This window comes from Rhinopithecus roxellana, chromosome 2, assembly GCF_007565055.1.
Source record: "Rhinopithecus roxellana isolate Shanxi Qingling chromosome 2, ASM756505v1, whole genome shotgun sequence".
Taxonomy (NCBI): Eukaryota; Metazoa; Chordata; class Mammalia; order Primates; family Cercopithecidae; genus Rhinopithecus; species Rhinopithecus roxellana.
This window is the reverse complement of record NC_044550.1, coordinates 82,674,609-82,691,230: the sequence shown is the minus strand read 5'-3', so window position 1 is coordinate 82,691,230 and position 16,622 is coordinate 82,674,609. Positions and strand designations below refer to the sequence as shown.

Genomic DNA, 16,622 nt, shown 5'->3' with positions numbered 1-16,622 from the left:
AGGATTAATGAGAACAAGAAGTAAAATTGCACTGATTTGTGGACCTGATTATGTGAGCGGGATCTCTTGCCTCTGCACATTCAAATATTGGTAAGAACCTTCACTTGGAAATCAGCCATGTTTATTTAGCCAACATATTGGGTAATATGTAAGTAATACTTTCTTTAGAACTTTTTTTCCAAAGAGCTGTGAAGAAGAAAGAAGAAAGCTGGGGACTAGGAAGATAGTTTCATCAGGACAGAATTACACATTTAATCAGGACAAATTCTTTCAATTACTTCTACTAGACCCCACTACATTTTGCACCCTGTTTATCTTATACTGTTTAAAATATTTTCTTCTAAAACATTGTTCATACTAGAAAGCTCTTCCTGCTTGACATTCAGCTCTCCCGGAGACACCTAGGGTGGGATATCAATCCTGTGTGTAACTGTGAGTGTTCAGTGACTAGGGCCTTGCTATTCAGTGTAAGGGCTACCGCCTCTTCTCCCTGCCATCTGGTTGGTTGTTTCTGGCTCTTCAGCACCTGTGCTAGAGAAGACACGGGAATGAGAGAGAGGAAGGGAAATTAAAATGAGTCGCTTACACTACTTGTAAGTAGGTTTGATTTAAAAAGCATTTGGAAAAGAAGGTTGAAACACAGCCAAAATACATCAAGGGAATATCCATGCACTCTGTATCTCCAGAAACTATGGGGAAGTGAGAGCCTGGAGGGAACATTATCCACCAGCAGGAGGTCCCACCCCACAGTCCAGTGACTCCCACAGGCATAGGACTAGGGACGGTACCTTATCAAAAACAGGAATTCACTTATTATTGGCTGTTGCGAAGATTTCTTGGGAGTTTAAATGAACCCATATTTCTCATCCTATCGTTCCATTTCTTCTTTGTGACCTCCTTCCTTTTTGTTTTATTTCACTTATTCATTCATTAAGCAGATCTTTATTGAGCTACTACCATTTTCCAAGCCCTGTTTGGGCACTAAGGATACAAAAGTGAATAAGGCCCTCACCTGCATGAAGCCTACATTCCCTTCCCACCCCATCTATTGCTACCATATCTTACTCCTGGTATTGCCTGGGTTCTGGTCTCTGTTATTATCTGATGCTCCACTCTCTGCATGTTGATCAGCCCTTCCCTGCCTACTGGGAACACTGACCAACAGGAGTGAAGTAGTCACGGCTTCTCAGCAGAGATACCCTTGCGACAGATTCATTATTATTTACATTAGCAATATTTGTAGATTAATATTACTAGTATCTATTAGTGTTATATACTAGTGCATATTAGTAATATGTAGCACCACATAAGAAAAGAAAAGCATGTTAAACTTGTCAGCATATACTGAAACCCTTTGACCCTCTGGAAGTGGAAAATACTTGAAAACTAACAAACTCTCGGTTACTAAAATAAAACTTCTTTTGCTCCTTTCCCTCCTTGGACATTAAGGAATCCCTCTATCCTCCAACCCTTTGCACATAAAGCAATGGCCAACCCATCAGTTGACAGAGACGCCCTTTCCTTTTTGGTAATTTTTTATGGTAGCAGGGATTCTACTGAATCTTTCAAGAATTGTTTATTTTTTCATCATTTTTCTTTTTTTTTTTTTCTTTTTTTTTTAGAGACAGGATCTCTCTCTGTTACCCAGGCTGGAATGTAGTGGCACGATTACAACTCGCTACAGCCACAAATCCTGGCCTCAAGCTATCCTCCCACCTCAGCCTCCTAAGTAGCTGAGACTACAGGCATGTGCCACCATGCCCAGCTAGTTTTTTTATTTTTACCTTTTGTAGAGACTGGATCTCGTTATGTTACCCAGGCTGTTCTTGAACTCCTAGCCTCAAGCAGTCCTCCCACTTTGCCCTCCCAAAGCACTGGGATTACAGGTGTGAGCCACTGTGCCTGGCCAGAATTTCTGTATTTTAGATGTTTATGTTTTAGAGGGGATTTCTAGACTGATTTTAATGTACCGTCTCATTTTGAAAAACATCTTAATTAAAAGTGATTCTCGGCCGGGCGCGGTGGCTCAAGCCTGTAATCCCAGCACTTTGGGAGGCCGAGACGGGTGGATCACGAGGTCAGGAGATCGAGACCATCCTGGCTAACACGGTGAAACCCCGTCTCTACTAAAAAATACAAAAAAACTAGGCGGGCGAGGTGGCGGGCGCCTGTAGTCCCAGCTACTCGGGAGGCTGAGGCAGGAGAATGGCGTAAACCCGGGAGGCAGAGCTTGCAGTGAGCGGAGATCCAGCCACTGCACTCCAGCCTGGGCGACAGAGCAAGACTCCGTCTCAAAAAAAAAAAAAAAAAGTGATCTTCTGCCTCAGCCTCCCAAACCTTTGGGATTATAGGCACATACCATTGTCAGGAATCCTGTTTAGAACCCACACAAACGCACACACACACACTCTCACACATGCACACATACCAGCACTCTGGTTCATGGAAGGATATATAAAGGCCTATTAATCACAACAGATAAGGATGGACAGGGCTTAGATTTATTAAATGGCAAAGGATAATAATGTTAAATAGCTTTAAGGTTAGATCAGATACTTTAATTGACCCTTTCCGTTTTTTTCTTTTTTCTGACTTTTTAATATGAGACAAGAAAAGTATATTCTGGACATTAGATGAAAAATAGGTTAATTTTTTTTAAATGAGATCATTTGGAATGTTACCAAATGGCATATATACAGTTCAAATGCACCCCTTTAGCTAATTTCTAGTGAAATCATTAAATGAAAAGAAAACAAGATGATTGGGAGAGATTTTTACATTTAACACCAGGACACTCAAAGTTCAACAGATAATGACAGAGCCACCCCACATCATCTGCTGGGCTGCCAAAGCTAATCTCTCTGAGCTCCCAGTGTCTGGAGGATTTTAATTTTGATTTGGATTTGGACAAAAGTGAAATTGAGTGCAGAATTTGTTATGTTTGAGGGACATGTTCTGATATCTGGTCACCAGAATCAAGCTGAAAACTCATACTGCAGGTGTGGGCGTACTGTTGTGGCCAGTCTGAAAACATTTGCAGATATCCGACTGAGTTAGCTCAGTCGAGGACCTGTTGCATTGATAACTGGTGTAGAGGACACAAGACTAATTTAAAAATCTACATCAGAGTAAAGCAACAAGTGCTTTGATCCTGTAGAAAATGATATGTTTCATGTACCCCAGAAAGAAATTCCAAGTCTCACTAACTCTTTTTTACCTGTAAAGTTTGAGCTCAGCATTTTTAAGACATGTTTGTTCTTTGCTAATTCAAAACAGTTAGCAAAATAGAATACCTGGTGCTTCTCGGGTGTTTTTCTAAAACTGACTCTAAGTTGATCCCTTGCTCACCTCTGTCTACTTAATTATGAATTCTAATTTGCATAGCTAATTCTAAAGACATTTGTTAATTTTCCTTCCTAAATTTGCAGGTATTATACTGCTGTAGAGGGAAAACGTTGGTTACTTTTTGATTTTGATGATCAAATTCAAGAAATCAATTCTAATAAAATACCTTTGAAATTGTTTTAGGAATAAAAAGTGTGTGTGTGTATGCAAGAGAGAGAGAGAAAGGAGGAGGAGGCATACAGAAAATCCTAGTTCTATCATTTGAAACAAAATTCTTCTGATCTTTAGGCTACTGTAAAGATTGGTGTCACCACCAGAAAAGAGTATTTCATTCAATTAATGAATGAATTAATTAAAGATTTAATTTGACACAGATTTTGTATCATCTTCATCATACACATTGGCTTGGTCTCATGTTTTGCTCAGTTTTCCCTGCACTATTCTGAGTGAAATGTGAGGGGGGTGTGTGTGTGTGTGTGTGTGTATACTTGAGGTCATCGTATGGGTTTTCTGTTGAAAGCTACCATTCTTGAAGTTTCTTATATATTGAGAAGAACTAAAGGAAAATGTGCCCACTACTGTTTTCTTTTATGGAGAAAGAGTCCCCTCTTTTTCCCCAGGAACAGATGGCCATTGTGTCAAGGAGGGAGAGGGAGAGCAGGCATGGGAGCAGGGCTTGCATCGCCTCTCTCTTGGGTGTGGCAGCACCCATGGGCAAGCCCCAGTATTGGAGTTCATTCCTCAGAGCAGGAATGGGGAGCTTTTCCCCATCAAGGGCCACACTGTAGAGAAAAATGAATTTTAATATATAACTTCTCATGGAGAAGAAGCATATAATAAGCCCATCCTTTATAGAACATAAAACTTGTCTCAGCCAGGGGCATGGTGGCTCACGCCTGTACTCCCAGCACTTTGGGTGACCGAGGAGGGCAGATCACCTGAGGTTGGGAGTTTGAGACCAGCCTGACCAACATGGAGAAACCTTGTCTCTACTAAAAATAAAAAGAAATTAACCGTGCATGGTGGCGCATACCTGTAATCCCAGCTACTCGGGAGCCTGAGGCAGGAGAATTGCTTGAACCCGGGAGGTGGAGGTTGCAGTGAGCCAAGGTCTCGCCGTTGCACTCAAGCCTGGGCAACAAGAGAGAAATTCTGTCTCAAAAAAAAACAAACAACTTGTCTCAATTGACTTGTGATTCTGTTCTGTGATACAGAGGGAGATACAGTGTAGGGTAAAAAAGCCAAAAGAGAGAATAACATTAAGCATCTAAGCATTGGGTTCTTAATTTTCATAACAAGGATGGAGATACAAGGTATCTCCATTGCACTGGGTACCTAGCTCCAGTCATAGGGTGACGGGATGACTTCAGGACCTGAGGCTGCTTTACTTCCACATTGCTTCTCTCTAAGAAGAAGCTAAACACGTAATTTCAGACTTCTGTGGAATAAACGTTTCCTTTTCTGCCTCCATCCTTGGCCTCCACTCCAGCAGATCTGGGGCGTAACCATTCTCTGAGCAACCAAGAAAACCCAGCCCAACTCTTCATTCCATTGTGATTTTGGAAGGGCAAAAATAGAAGGCAAAGGGAGCAGGCATCTTGCCTTTATGACATGCCAGCGGGTGCCAGGCCCAAGGTAAAGATGTTAACATGGGGTCTCATTTCTGGGTCCTGATCATTTGTTTCACTTCATGGGTCCTTTTGGTCTGCATTCTTGTTCACAAGGTTTTAAGTAATGATCAATCCCAAGACCTGCAGGAATCAAATTTCATATGTGGAAGGTGTTTGCCCAACCAAGACCTTTGTATCTTTGAGGCTTATAAGTTGGAGATGAAAGATTTTTTATTTATCCCATTGAAAAGCCTGTCACTCTAGAAAGTGAATGGTGCCAGCATGGCATAGTTGACAGTGCTTTTAGAGGCTCTTTTAAGCTTTTATTCTACAATACTGATCCAAATCATGATAGCTGAGAATGAGAGGGAATAACCAATTGATACTGTTTCTATCAGTGCCATTTCCAGTGTTACATCCTTTCATACTTCGTTGTAATCTGTAGCATGTATGAGTGTTTGCGGCAGACTGAGGGCCCAGGAAGGGAGGATAACATTACACACCACCGTGTGCCATACTTCAGGTGATGCATGGGGCAATCATAGCATTAAACTTGCTCAACGCACCATGCCCTGTGCTGTCTTGGGGATGAAAGATGAACGAGAACTAAGCCTTCCCCTGAGAATTCAGTCCAGAGGGGAAATGAATCGGTACAAAATAATTGCTATGTAAGACATCACAATATCTGCAAGGTACAAGCACTCTAGATATAGAAAAGATGAGGGAGAGAGTGCCACTTGAGGAAGATACAGGAAGGCTGCACACAGAAGGGACATCTGAATAGGGTTTTGAAGCTTGAATAGGCTTTATCAGCATATTTGGGAAGGAAAGAGCACATAACAAAAGATAAGGCAAGGGGCAGCATGCTCTGTTCAAGCAACTGGAATATTTCAGTATTGCAGGAGCACAAAGTCACATGGAGGAGTGCTCAGAGATGAGGTAGGGAGGGTGAGGCTAAGGCTTTCTGTGGGACAGAGAAGGAATCGTTATGCAGGTACAGGAACCCAAGGGCAAGAAGGCAGAGAGCAGGAAGCTCACGTGGCGCCTGCAGAGCCTCCTTCTCTCCCAGCTTCCATGCCACCACACCAGGTGGGACTATTCCCTCTCTGTCTCTTTTCCTTGCTCTTTTCTTCCTCCTCCTCTTAAGGGTAGGTAATAACAGTTTCACCCCATCCACTGCCCTCTGCTCGCTGTCTTTTGCAGACCTCACTCTGTCCCATGAATTCAGATGACTTCCCATCTCCATGTCACAAATGTCCTTCCCTTCCCGCCTATAAGCCATCACAACCTCCACTTCCTGTGGGAGACTTGAATAGTTAGGCAACACAGAACTTCTCCTAAATTTCTCCTCAGCCCAACTTTTCTAGTTTCCTTGCTCCTATTAATATTATCTTCCAAACCTTAGAGGCTTACAATTCATAGAATTTCGTTTTTATCTCACCTGCCTCTCATCCAGTTCCTGTATACGTTTCATCTATAATTTCTCTCACATTTGTTTCTTCATTTTTTTTTAATTGAGGTATTTTTTTTTTTTTTTTTATTGCTCTGTTGCCCAGGCTGGAGTGTAATGGTAAAATCAGGGCTCACTGCAGCCTCGACCTCCCAGGCTCAGATGATCCTCCCACCTCATCCTCCCAAATAGCTGGGACTACAGGCATGTGCCACCACACCCAGCTAATTTTGTACTTTTTTGTGAAACAGGGTTTTGCCATGTTGCCCAGGCTGGTCTTCAAAGTCCTGGGTTCGTGCAATCCATACACCTCAGCCTCCCAAAGTACTGGGATTACAGACCCAGCCTGTCTTTTCATTCTTAATTCAGACTACAGTCAGCCACCAAGTCCTTTCCATTCAACCTCTGAAATATCTTGTAGTTTTTTTGGTTTTTGTGGGGTTTGTTTGTTTTGAGACAGAGTCTCCCTCTATTGCCCAGGCTGGAGTGCAGTAGCACAATCATAGCTCCTTGCAGCCTTGAACTCCCTGGTTCAATAGATCCTCCCACCTCAGCCTCCTGAGTGGCTGAGACTATAGGCATACCACCACACCAGCAGCAACAATATATAGACCACTTGGGATAAAATGACTATTTGTCCTATTATTTTGGGAAGAGATTCTAAAAGGATTCACACTGTGTGTGTACAGGAAAGAGTAAGATCCTGGATGTGTAGACATGTCCCTGAGTATGGGAGACAAAGCTAAGAGTGAGTACAAGTGATTAATTCAACCATTGTTATGTTAGAACACCCCAGGCAAAAAGAAGAGAGCTGGCCTAGGGACCAAGTGAGGTATGTAACAGAAACCAGTGTTGCCAGCTCAGCCTGTCCAGGAACCTGGCTGAGATGGCGATTGATACTAGGCCTAGGCTAGAAATGAAAGGAGCTTTTTCTTTCTTCTTTGTCTTGTGTGGTGATTGAACTTTTTTTGGAGCAAAACTAGAATGCGGCAAAAACTTTAGAGCCGTGGTTTTCAACCAGGGTGGTTTTGCCCTTCCCTCCCCCAAGAAAATTTGGCAACATCTGCAGTCATGTTTGGTTGTTAAAACTAGAGGATGGAGCCCAGTATGGTGGCCTGTGCAGGTAGCCCCAGCTTCTCAGGAGACTGAGGCAGGAGGGTTGCTTGAGGCCAGGAATTCGAGACTGCAGTGTGTTGTGACCACACCTGTGAATAGTCACTGCATTCCAGTCTGGGCAACAGAGTGAGACCTCCATTTCTTAAAAAAAAAAAAAAAAAAAAAAACTAGAGGATAATCCTACTGGTATCTAGTGGGTAGAGAGATCAAGGATGTTGGTAAACATCCTACAATGTGCAGTATAGTCCCCCATAACAAAGATTATCCAGCCCCAAATGTTAGTAGTACCAAAGTTGAGGAATCCTGCTTGAAAAGAAATGCCAAGAAAACACTTGGCAATAATGCTATTGCATGGAAGAGAAGGGACTATGATATTTACTGTATTTTATGTCCATTGTTTCACTTGCCCATTGAGATGTTAGTTTGAAAACTCCTCTCCCTGAGTCTGGAATCTGTCAAGTGAATTAAGAAAGTCAAAGGCTTTTTTATCAGTGATCAGTGTTTTGTGCATTCTTGAAAGGGCAAGGGTTGTCATAAGAAAGAGCAGAAAGCACTTCATGTAAATCATACTTGATGTGATCCCAGGAAGCTTTTAAAAACTAATTTCATTAAATTTAGTGGTGCAAATAGCCAGGTGATTTTTGATGCCATGGTCAAAGCTAGGGAAATGAGGCAGGGTGGTGTGAGGTGTGAGGAGAAGATAAATAAGAGAGCTTCTTTCTGGCTTTGCTTTTTATAGTGTCAAGATTTTTTTAAACGAAGTGAATCCCTTTGTATTTGTCCTAGTATTCTTTTGTGTTTGTCCCCAGGCCTTAGAATGACTTCCCAGTGCAAGATTCACAAGCATCATTATGTACATGACACTGCCCCCACTGTTTATTTTCCAAATATTAGGTACTTTGGGGAAGCATGACGAGGGAAGCTGTGTCGTGACTGCCCGTGAGGGTGGCTGATCTGGCTGGAGGTCAGGATGGCTGTGAGGTCACCAGATCCCTAAGGGACTTGAGGGAGGAAGATCAGTTCTCCAGGAAGAGTCAGATGGACTGGAAGTAAAGGCAGAGAAGCTAAGTGTGTATCTTGCACAGCTTTCTTCTTCTGTTTTTTTCTTTTGAAAATTTTTTTTATCATGACTGACTGAATCAGTGAACTTGATTTTTATGAGCTGCTTCACAGACATGCAGAGAAAAAACAGCTTGGCAGGAGTAGGGAAAGCGGGGAGGGATCTAAAGTAAATACCACACTTGCCTGCAGTTTAGTTGTTGACAAAAAACAAACAGTTTTCCCTGAGAAGCATGTGTAATATGTCAGGAAGAAAAAAGAGCAATTAACACCCTTCTTACACAAGATCTTGATAGCACTGTATTAATTTTAATCATTTAGGTTAAAATGCTCTTCTTTTTTTTTAACTACCAGACAATAGACTATATACATGTATTTGATGTTCACCCATGTCATGCTTTCCAAGGAAAGCATAGTTTTTTGGACCTCCCAGCTTCTAACAATGAGATTTCCCTGATGACATCTCCTGGCTGTCCCACAGATCAGCACGGCCTTTACACTGTTTCTTACTATTTGTTCTGTGTACCTATGTATCTATCTGCCTATCTATCTATCTATCTATCTATCTATCTATCTATCTATCTATCTATCTAAAGTTTCCAAGGTCTGCTGTAACAAGTTACCAAAAAGTTGCGGAAGCATGAAGCAGCAGATATTTATTCTCTCATGGTTCTGGAGGCTAGAAGTCTGAGATCAAAATGTTGGTCTGGCTGCGCTCCTTCCAGAGGCTCTAGGGGAAGGTCCTGGCTTGCCTCTTGCAGCTTCCGGTGGCTGCAGGGACTCCTGGGTTTGTGGCTGCATCACTCCAGTCTCTGCCTGTTTTCACATGGCCTTTTCCACTGTTTCTATGTCTTGCCCTCTTCTGTGTCTTATTAGGACACTTATCATTGGATTTGGGACCCACCTAGATAATCCAGGATGTTTTCTTCTTGAGATTGTTGACTTAATCACATCTGCAAGGACCTTTTTTTTTCCAAATAAGGTCACATTCGCATTCACAAGTTCCCATGGTTAGGATGTAGATGTTTCTTTTGGGGGACCACAATTCAACCCACTACTCTTTCTTTCTGTCTATCATCTATCTGTTCAACTATCAAAATCCTCTTTGATTTTTGTTTTCCAGAGTGCTGAGTACACACTAGTTACTAATTATTATTATTAATTTGAAAGTGTGGCCTTATTTTAAAGCGACCCAAGTTATTTTCTGGGCTAATTGTCCCACTTTGTTTCAAAGATGTTTTATCATTAACTCTAAGCAATACACGGACATAGACATTCCACCCTTAAAAAACAAGTGTTTCAGACTAAAGACCCAACATCTAATAGCCACACCTAAATGACAAACAGTAAATTGTACCATTACTATAACTTGTAAGATTGCTGTTTTTCTAGGTGTTGCTCCTTGGGCTGCAGTTAACTTCCTACATGGTCTTCCATACACCTCCAGCAAGGTGCAAGTGTCTCCGTTGAATTGACCCTATTTATCCTTGATTAATGTATGTGCCCCAGAAGAAAGAAAAGCAATTGGTCAGAGCTTTAAAAATAGAGGGAGAGGCTGGGCACAGTGGCTCATGCCTGTAATCCCAGCACATTTGGAGGCTGAGGCGGGCACATCACCTTAGGTCAGGAGTTCAAGACCAGCCTGGTCAACATGGCGAAACCCCATCTCTACTAAAAATACAAAAATTAGCCGGATATTATGACAGGTGCCTGTAGTCCCAGCTACTCGGGAGGCTGAGGCAGGAGAATGTCTTAAACCTGGGAGGGGGAGATTGCAGTGAGCCCACGTCACATCATTGCACTCCAGCCTGGGCAACAAGAGTGAAACTACTTCTCAGAAAAAAATAATAATAATAATAGAGGGAGAAAACCATAATGTTAAGATGCTTGCTCATATTTGATTCACTGAATTGAGTAAGTCATAAAGCAAGAACAGACATTTACCATGTCCTCTCTCAGTTCTGGAAACAACATGGCAGAGAGGAAGGGGCACATGTGGGTGGTGAGAGACCTTGGTCAAGAAACCTAGGCTCCAGCTTGCAGGCCAAGGCCTGGCCCTGCTGCCATCTGTGTGACCTTGAACAAGCCCCTGAGTCTCTGGGCTAAAAAAAACTAAAGTCTCCTATCTTTTCAGATATCAGATGATTGAGCCAATAGTTTTCAAACTATGGTCCAGTGTGCTGCGCACACTCACTTTTCTCTTCCCTCACACAATCTTCATGGTTTTCTCTGTGATTAGAAACTGGGTTTAGCTTGGAATTAAGAAATGGTGGTGTTTTTGTTTCTCTTCATTCACCTACTTGCAGCGGAAAGCTACAAAGAAACACAGATGGTGAAGATTAAAGAGGAACCAATGGAGGTTGACATCCAGGACTCCCACGTCTCAATATCACCCAGCCGGAATGTTGGCTACAGCACTTTAATCGGGCGAGAGAAAACCGAACCCTTACAGAAGATGCCAGAGGGCAGAGTACCCCCAGAGAGAAACCTCTTCAGTCAGGATATCTCTGTGAAGATGGCTTCCGAGCTCCTCTTTCAACTGTCAGGTATGTTTATGCACCGGAAAATGTCAATAATTGGAAATCATTGAAGGAAAACTCTTCTAACACAGTTTTTTTTAAAAAACAACCTGAATTGTAGGATTTTTTAGACAGAAATCAATTTTGTTGCTTTAACACGCATACTGCCACCCAAACTAACACTTAATAAAGTGTTGCCAGGTAGAATTCCTGCCAGCCTTTCCTTAATAAATAGTTAAGAATCACTTGAAATTAAAACTCTATTCAATTATGTGCAAATGATTCCTGTTGACTAGGCTAAACACCTCACCTCTAATTTTGCTTAGGCAGTTGATCTGATTAACAGCCTTTTTTTTAATGTGAAAAAGATAAATTTCAATGTATTCCAACAGTGACTGAATTATTATGACTTCCAAATTAGTGTGGTCTGAATTAATGAGGTTTTATTGTATCCTGCCAAAACAAAAAACAAAACAAAGAAGGGAAAAGCAAAAGATGAAAATATGAGGACTATTTCCAGCTATAGCCTTAGCAGAACAGTTTCTGTAAATCAACTTTTTGTACTCACGTACTTAGAATTAAAAAGTATGGTAATTACCAGCTCAGTGAAGTGTCTGGATGAAATAGTTAAGGATCCCAGTTCCTAAGTTGTTCCTTTTGTCATCTCTTTCAAGCGACACACCACTTGTCCCTAACAAATTTAATATGCTTCTATTTTTTTGCACAAGATTGAGGTTGATGGTGTATACATATATAAGATTCAGGTAGAAATACATACAAATACCTTGTCCAAAGGCAAGCACTGGCCTACAGTATTAAAATTTATGCATCGATAAAGTCTGTTACTAATGTCCAGCAAACTCTGTTTTGTTATGGATAACACATTTAGAGCATCCATTAAATTCTCTCTTAAGGAAGATACCAGGAAAGAGAAAAAAAGCTAAAATCTGTCTGTCACCACAACAGTTCACCTTCTCATTGACCTGGCAACACAGCCCATAGTTGTGTAATTATCAGATGGTGCTGAAAACAGTGGCCTCCAGGTCCTCAAACGGGGGGGTGTTTTTGCAGATCTCTGCAGTAGCTGAAATCACTAATTCTGTAAACTTTATAGGACACACAGATCTTTGCAAGCTCCAAAACAGGCTAGTTTTATTTATTTATTTTGAAGGATGAAGCTTATCTAAAAACAATATAACTTTAATAGTGATTGAGGAGTTAAAATTTGCAAAAGCGTGACCTGTGTGGTTCTTTTCAGAAAGTCTGTCTCTAAACCGTATGCTGTCGCAGTCTCCTATCAGCTAAAAACTTTGTGTCTGAGAGTTCTCAACCCTGGCGCTGTCACTGCCTGGGTGACCTCAGACAAGTCATTTAGACCCGATTTCCTGCTCTCTGAAAGAATACTGGCTGTGAATCCAAATTCACACTCATTGTCATTGTTGAGTGGACAGAAAGGAATTGTCCGTGCACACATGCATGCAGTGGCTTCAGACTAGCAGTAGAAAGTGTGAAACAGGTGTTGCAAATCTTTGTTTAAATTTTTCCAAAAATCCACAAGATTAAGAGTTTTTTACTTGCCCTGCTGTTTAGATCTGAAACTCTTATAGCATTGGCCAGGTTTTTTCTAGATATTAAAAGAAGCCATTGGCAGCTGTGACCATCAGTGTAGGGTCCTCACATTTGAACTGCATTGGGAAGGCCAGAGTTCAACTTTTGTGCTCTTGAAAGCTCATTACATAATTTCTGGCAGCTGATAGACGTAGACCTCAAGCCACAGTAAGGGAGTGTCTACCTCTTCTTGTCTAAATGATATTTTTTTGTCCCTTGTGACATTTATCAGAATAACACTGAATGACTGCAGCACCAAGAGGTCTTAAGCTGTTTTTATATCCCCTCTCACAAAGGGGCCTCACAGTACAGAATGCTTAAAGGTTGTCATCAAAGTCAGAGGCGGAACAGTTGCAACAACTGCAGTTTTCATGCTGAATCAGAGGAAAGCAGACATTTTCAGCTGGGGAAAGATACAGTGGAAATAACTGTCTCTGCCCGTAACTCTATGTGTGTGTGCGTGTGTATGCATATGTATGTACTTACTAAGGCCTCATTCAAATCACACCACATACTTGATATTTGTTAGTTTCCCTTTGATTGGTTTTTCTTTTCTTTTTTCTTTGTTTTTTTTTTTTTTTTTTTTTTTCCGAGACAGAGTCTCACTCTGTCGCCCAGGCTGGAGTGCAGTGGTGCAGTCTTGGCTCACTGTAACCTCCACCTCCTAGGTTCAAGCAATTCTCCTGCCTCAGCCTCCCAAGTAGCTGGGAGTACAGGCACATGCCATCATGCCAGGCTAATTTTTGTATTTTTAGTAGAGACAGGGTTTCACCGTGTAGGCCAGGCTTGTCTTGAACTCCTGACCTCAAGTGATCCACCTGCTTCAGCCTCCCAAAGTGCTGGGATTACAGGCGTGTGCCACAGCACCCGTCCTGATTGGTTGTTTTTGTTTTGTTTTGTTTTGTTTTGTTTTGTTTTTTGAGATGGAGTCTTGCTCTTTTACCCAGGCTGGAGTGCAGTGCTGCCATCTCAGCTCACTGCAAGCTCCGCCTCCCGAGTTCACTCCATTCTCCTGCCTCAGCCTCCCGAGTAGCTGGGACTACAGGTGCCCGCCCCTATGCCTGTCTAATTTTTTTTTTTTTTTTGAGACGGAGTCTTGCTCTGTCGCCTGGGCTGGAGTGCAGTGGCCGGATCTCAGCTCACTGCAAGCTCCGCCTCCCGGGTTTATGCCATTCTCCTGCCTCAGCCTCCGGAGTAGCTGGGACTACAGGCGCCCGCCACCTCGCCCGGCTAGTTTTTTGTATTTTTAGTAGAGATGAGGTTTCACCGTGTTAGCCAGGATGGTCTCGATCTCCTGACCTCGTGATCCGCCCATCTCGGCCTCCCAAAGTGCTGGGATTACAGGCTTGAGCCACCGCGCCCGGCCCGCCTGTCTAATTTTTTTGTATTTTTAGTAGAGACGGAGTTTCACCGTGTTAGCCAGGATGCTCTCGATCTCCTGACCTCGTGATCCACCCACCTCGGTCTCCCAAAGTGCTGGGATTACAGGCGTGAGCCACTGCGCCTTGCCTGATGGGTTTTAAATAAAATATTTTTATGGATACTGTCGACATGCTTTTAATGATTGTCTTTTCCAGTAAGATGGGGAGGGTCTGGTTGTTTAAAAAAGAAATCAAAAGGAAACCACAGAGGAAAAAGAGAATTGTTGAAGGTTTTTCTGCTTAAAGCTAAAAGATGCAAGTTGAGTGAGAACAACCTAAGAGGTATATGTTTCATTCTTTCTCCTTACAGAAAAAGTGAGCAAAGAGCACAATCATACAAAAGAAAACACCATCCGGACCACCACCAGGTAGGCGACTTCATGTGGCGTTCCTCCAGAGCACCCCATGTGGGCCACCAGCCCGTACTACATGTTGAACGTTGCTCCCCAAACCTCTTTCTCCCACTGGGTTCAAAGGAGTCACACCATTTACCACCATTTTCTACCAAAATTTCTCAGTTGGTAGAAACAATACAGAAGTAAAGAAGGAAGACCACTAATATTTACTAAACATCTAATAGGTGTCACTTTGCTGGGAAATTTTCTATATGTTATTGTTTTGTATTCCTGACAATAATTTTGTGAAGTAGATGTTATTATCATCCTCTCTGCAAAAGTGTCTTGGCCTGAGAGTTGAGCTGGGTGGCTCAGCTGGGACTCAGGACTGGGTCTGTATCTCACGAAGGCCTCTTTCTGTCTTATTGCAACCCTGCTCCTGACTGCCTCTGTGACTATAGGCTGATAATTTATCACCAAGGATATCCCAACTTTTTTTTTTAACCTCCCAGCATTATTTGGAAGCCAAAGATTTTAAAAGCAGAAAAAAGATAATGCTTTTAAAAAATTGCAAGAAAATTTATATCATTCACCACTGTGGACAAGGGAGTTTTCCACTTGCCAAAGGCAGTCTAAGGAGGTCAGCCAATGTAGGCTGCCCACTGTCCATCTGCCATTGTGAGGAGACGAGGACCAGCCAGTGCTGCTGCTCCCATGGAGCCTTGAAGTCCACCCAAACCTAAAACGTTGTAGGCGAGAGCCAGCAGGTGAAAACCCCACCACTGCAGAAAAGGAGCTCAGGGGAAATGCATTCTCCACCTTTGAAGGACCATTCTCCACTTTCAAACCTCCCTCCAATTTCTGAGTTAGCCCAAGATACCAGCTTTACAGGATGATCAAGAGCAATATACACTTTTAGGATGAATAACTAGGAACAGTGGAAACTAGCTGGGAGCTACCAAGGAGTCTTAAAATCAAGGAACTTTGCTTTCCTGAGCAAACAGAGAAAGATTCTTTCTGATGGGAATAGTTGCTGGGTTTTGTTTCTAATTTTCTTGCAACAAAAGGTAAATGATATTTTTCTTTTTGATGTGTTATTAATTGACCTCACAGCATCATCAGGCCTGTGGACAGTACTCATTTAAACTTTAACCTGAGGTTTAAAAAAAAAAATTCCATTAATTGGAGTTTAGGAATGTCAAATTTCAAAGAGCAATTAAAACAGAGCCAGCTTGCCTCACACTGGGTTTATTTTATTTATTTATTTATTTTTATTTTATTTTATTTTATTGAGACTATGTCACTCTGTTTCCCAGTGTGGAGTGTAGTGGCCCAGTTGTGGCTCACTGCAGCCTCCACTTTGCAGGCTCAAGCCATCCTCCCACCTCAGCCTCCCGAGTAGCTGGAACTACAGGCGTGTGCCACCATCCTCTGCTGATTTTTGTATTTTTTGTAAAGATGGGGTTTTGCCGTGTTGCCTAGGCTGGTCTCAAACTCCTGAGCTCAAGCTATGTGCCTGTCTTGGCCTTCCAAAGTGCTGGGATTACAGGGGTGAGCCACTGTGATCGGCTCACACTGGGTTTATATAGTATTAGGGAAAGGAACCTCGTTCTAATAGAAGAGAAGAGTGGTATATATTAGTGTTGTGTCTGTATATAAGTATACAGATAGAAAATGAGACTGGGAAGTTGGACTGCAGATTGTATTGAGAAATGGCTTTCGGGGGATGGAAAGGCTATTTTGTATATTAAGTTTGATGCCCAAATAGGAGATGTGAGCTCCCATGGAGTCCATCCTGCCCCCTCCTACATCTAACCTTAAAGCTATTTAGTATATTGCTTGTGTCTGTGGGTCTAAACATTGATGAAATTGGCTAGATTAGTAGACCTTGAAAGACAGCAGACTAAAAATAATAAATATTCATTTTAATTTGCTGCCATAGGATTCTTGAAGTGTTATAGGTTAAGTCCCCTAGAGATGGAGATTCTCGTGGAAGTGCTTTATTGAGGGAATGCTCTCAGAGGAACCTGCAAGGAGGTGATGGGGGCAGAAGAGGGAAGGAGAAGGAGCTGAGAGCAAGGATGTGGTTTTAGCTGGTTTGTAACTTCAGCTCCATCCCCCAGGAAGGTTCACTAGCTTCAATTAATCCCCTGCAGGGG

At 42.3% G+C, this 16,622-nt stretch overlaps 1 protein-coding gene across 9 annotated transcripts in view; it reads left to right on the top strand.

Moving 5' to 3' along the window:
- The window catches only part of ZNF827 (zinc finger protein 827), a 176,947-nt gene that overhangs the window by 80,023 nt on the left and 80,302 nt on the right, over positions 1-16,622 (top strand). For all 9 annotated transcript variants that reach the window (XM_030917795.1, XM_030917786.1, XM_030917808.1 and 6 more), the window contains 2 exons: positions 10,887-11,126; positions 14,439-14,496. In XM_030917795.1, the coding sequence (XP_030773655.1) occupies positions 10,887-11,126; positions 14,439-14,496 (298 nt within the window). The remainder of the gene's footprint in view (positions 1-10,886; positions 11,127-14,438; positions 14,497-16,622) is intronic.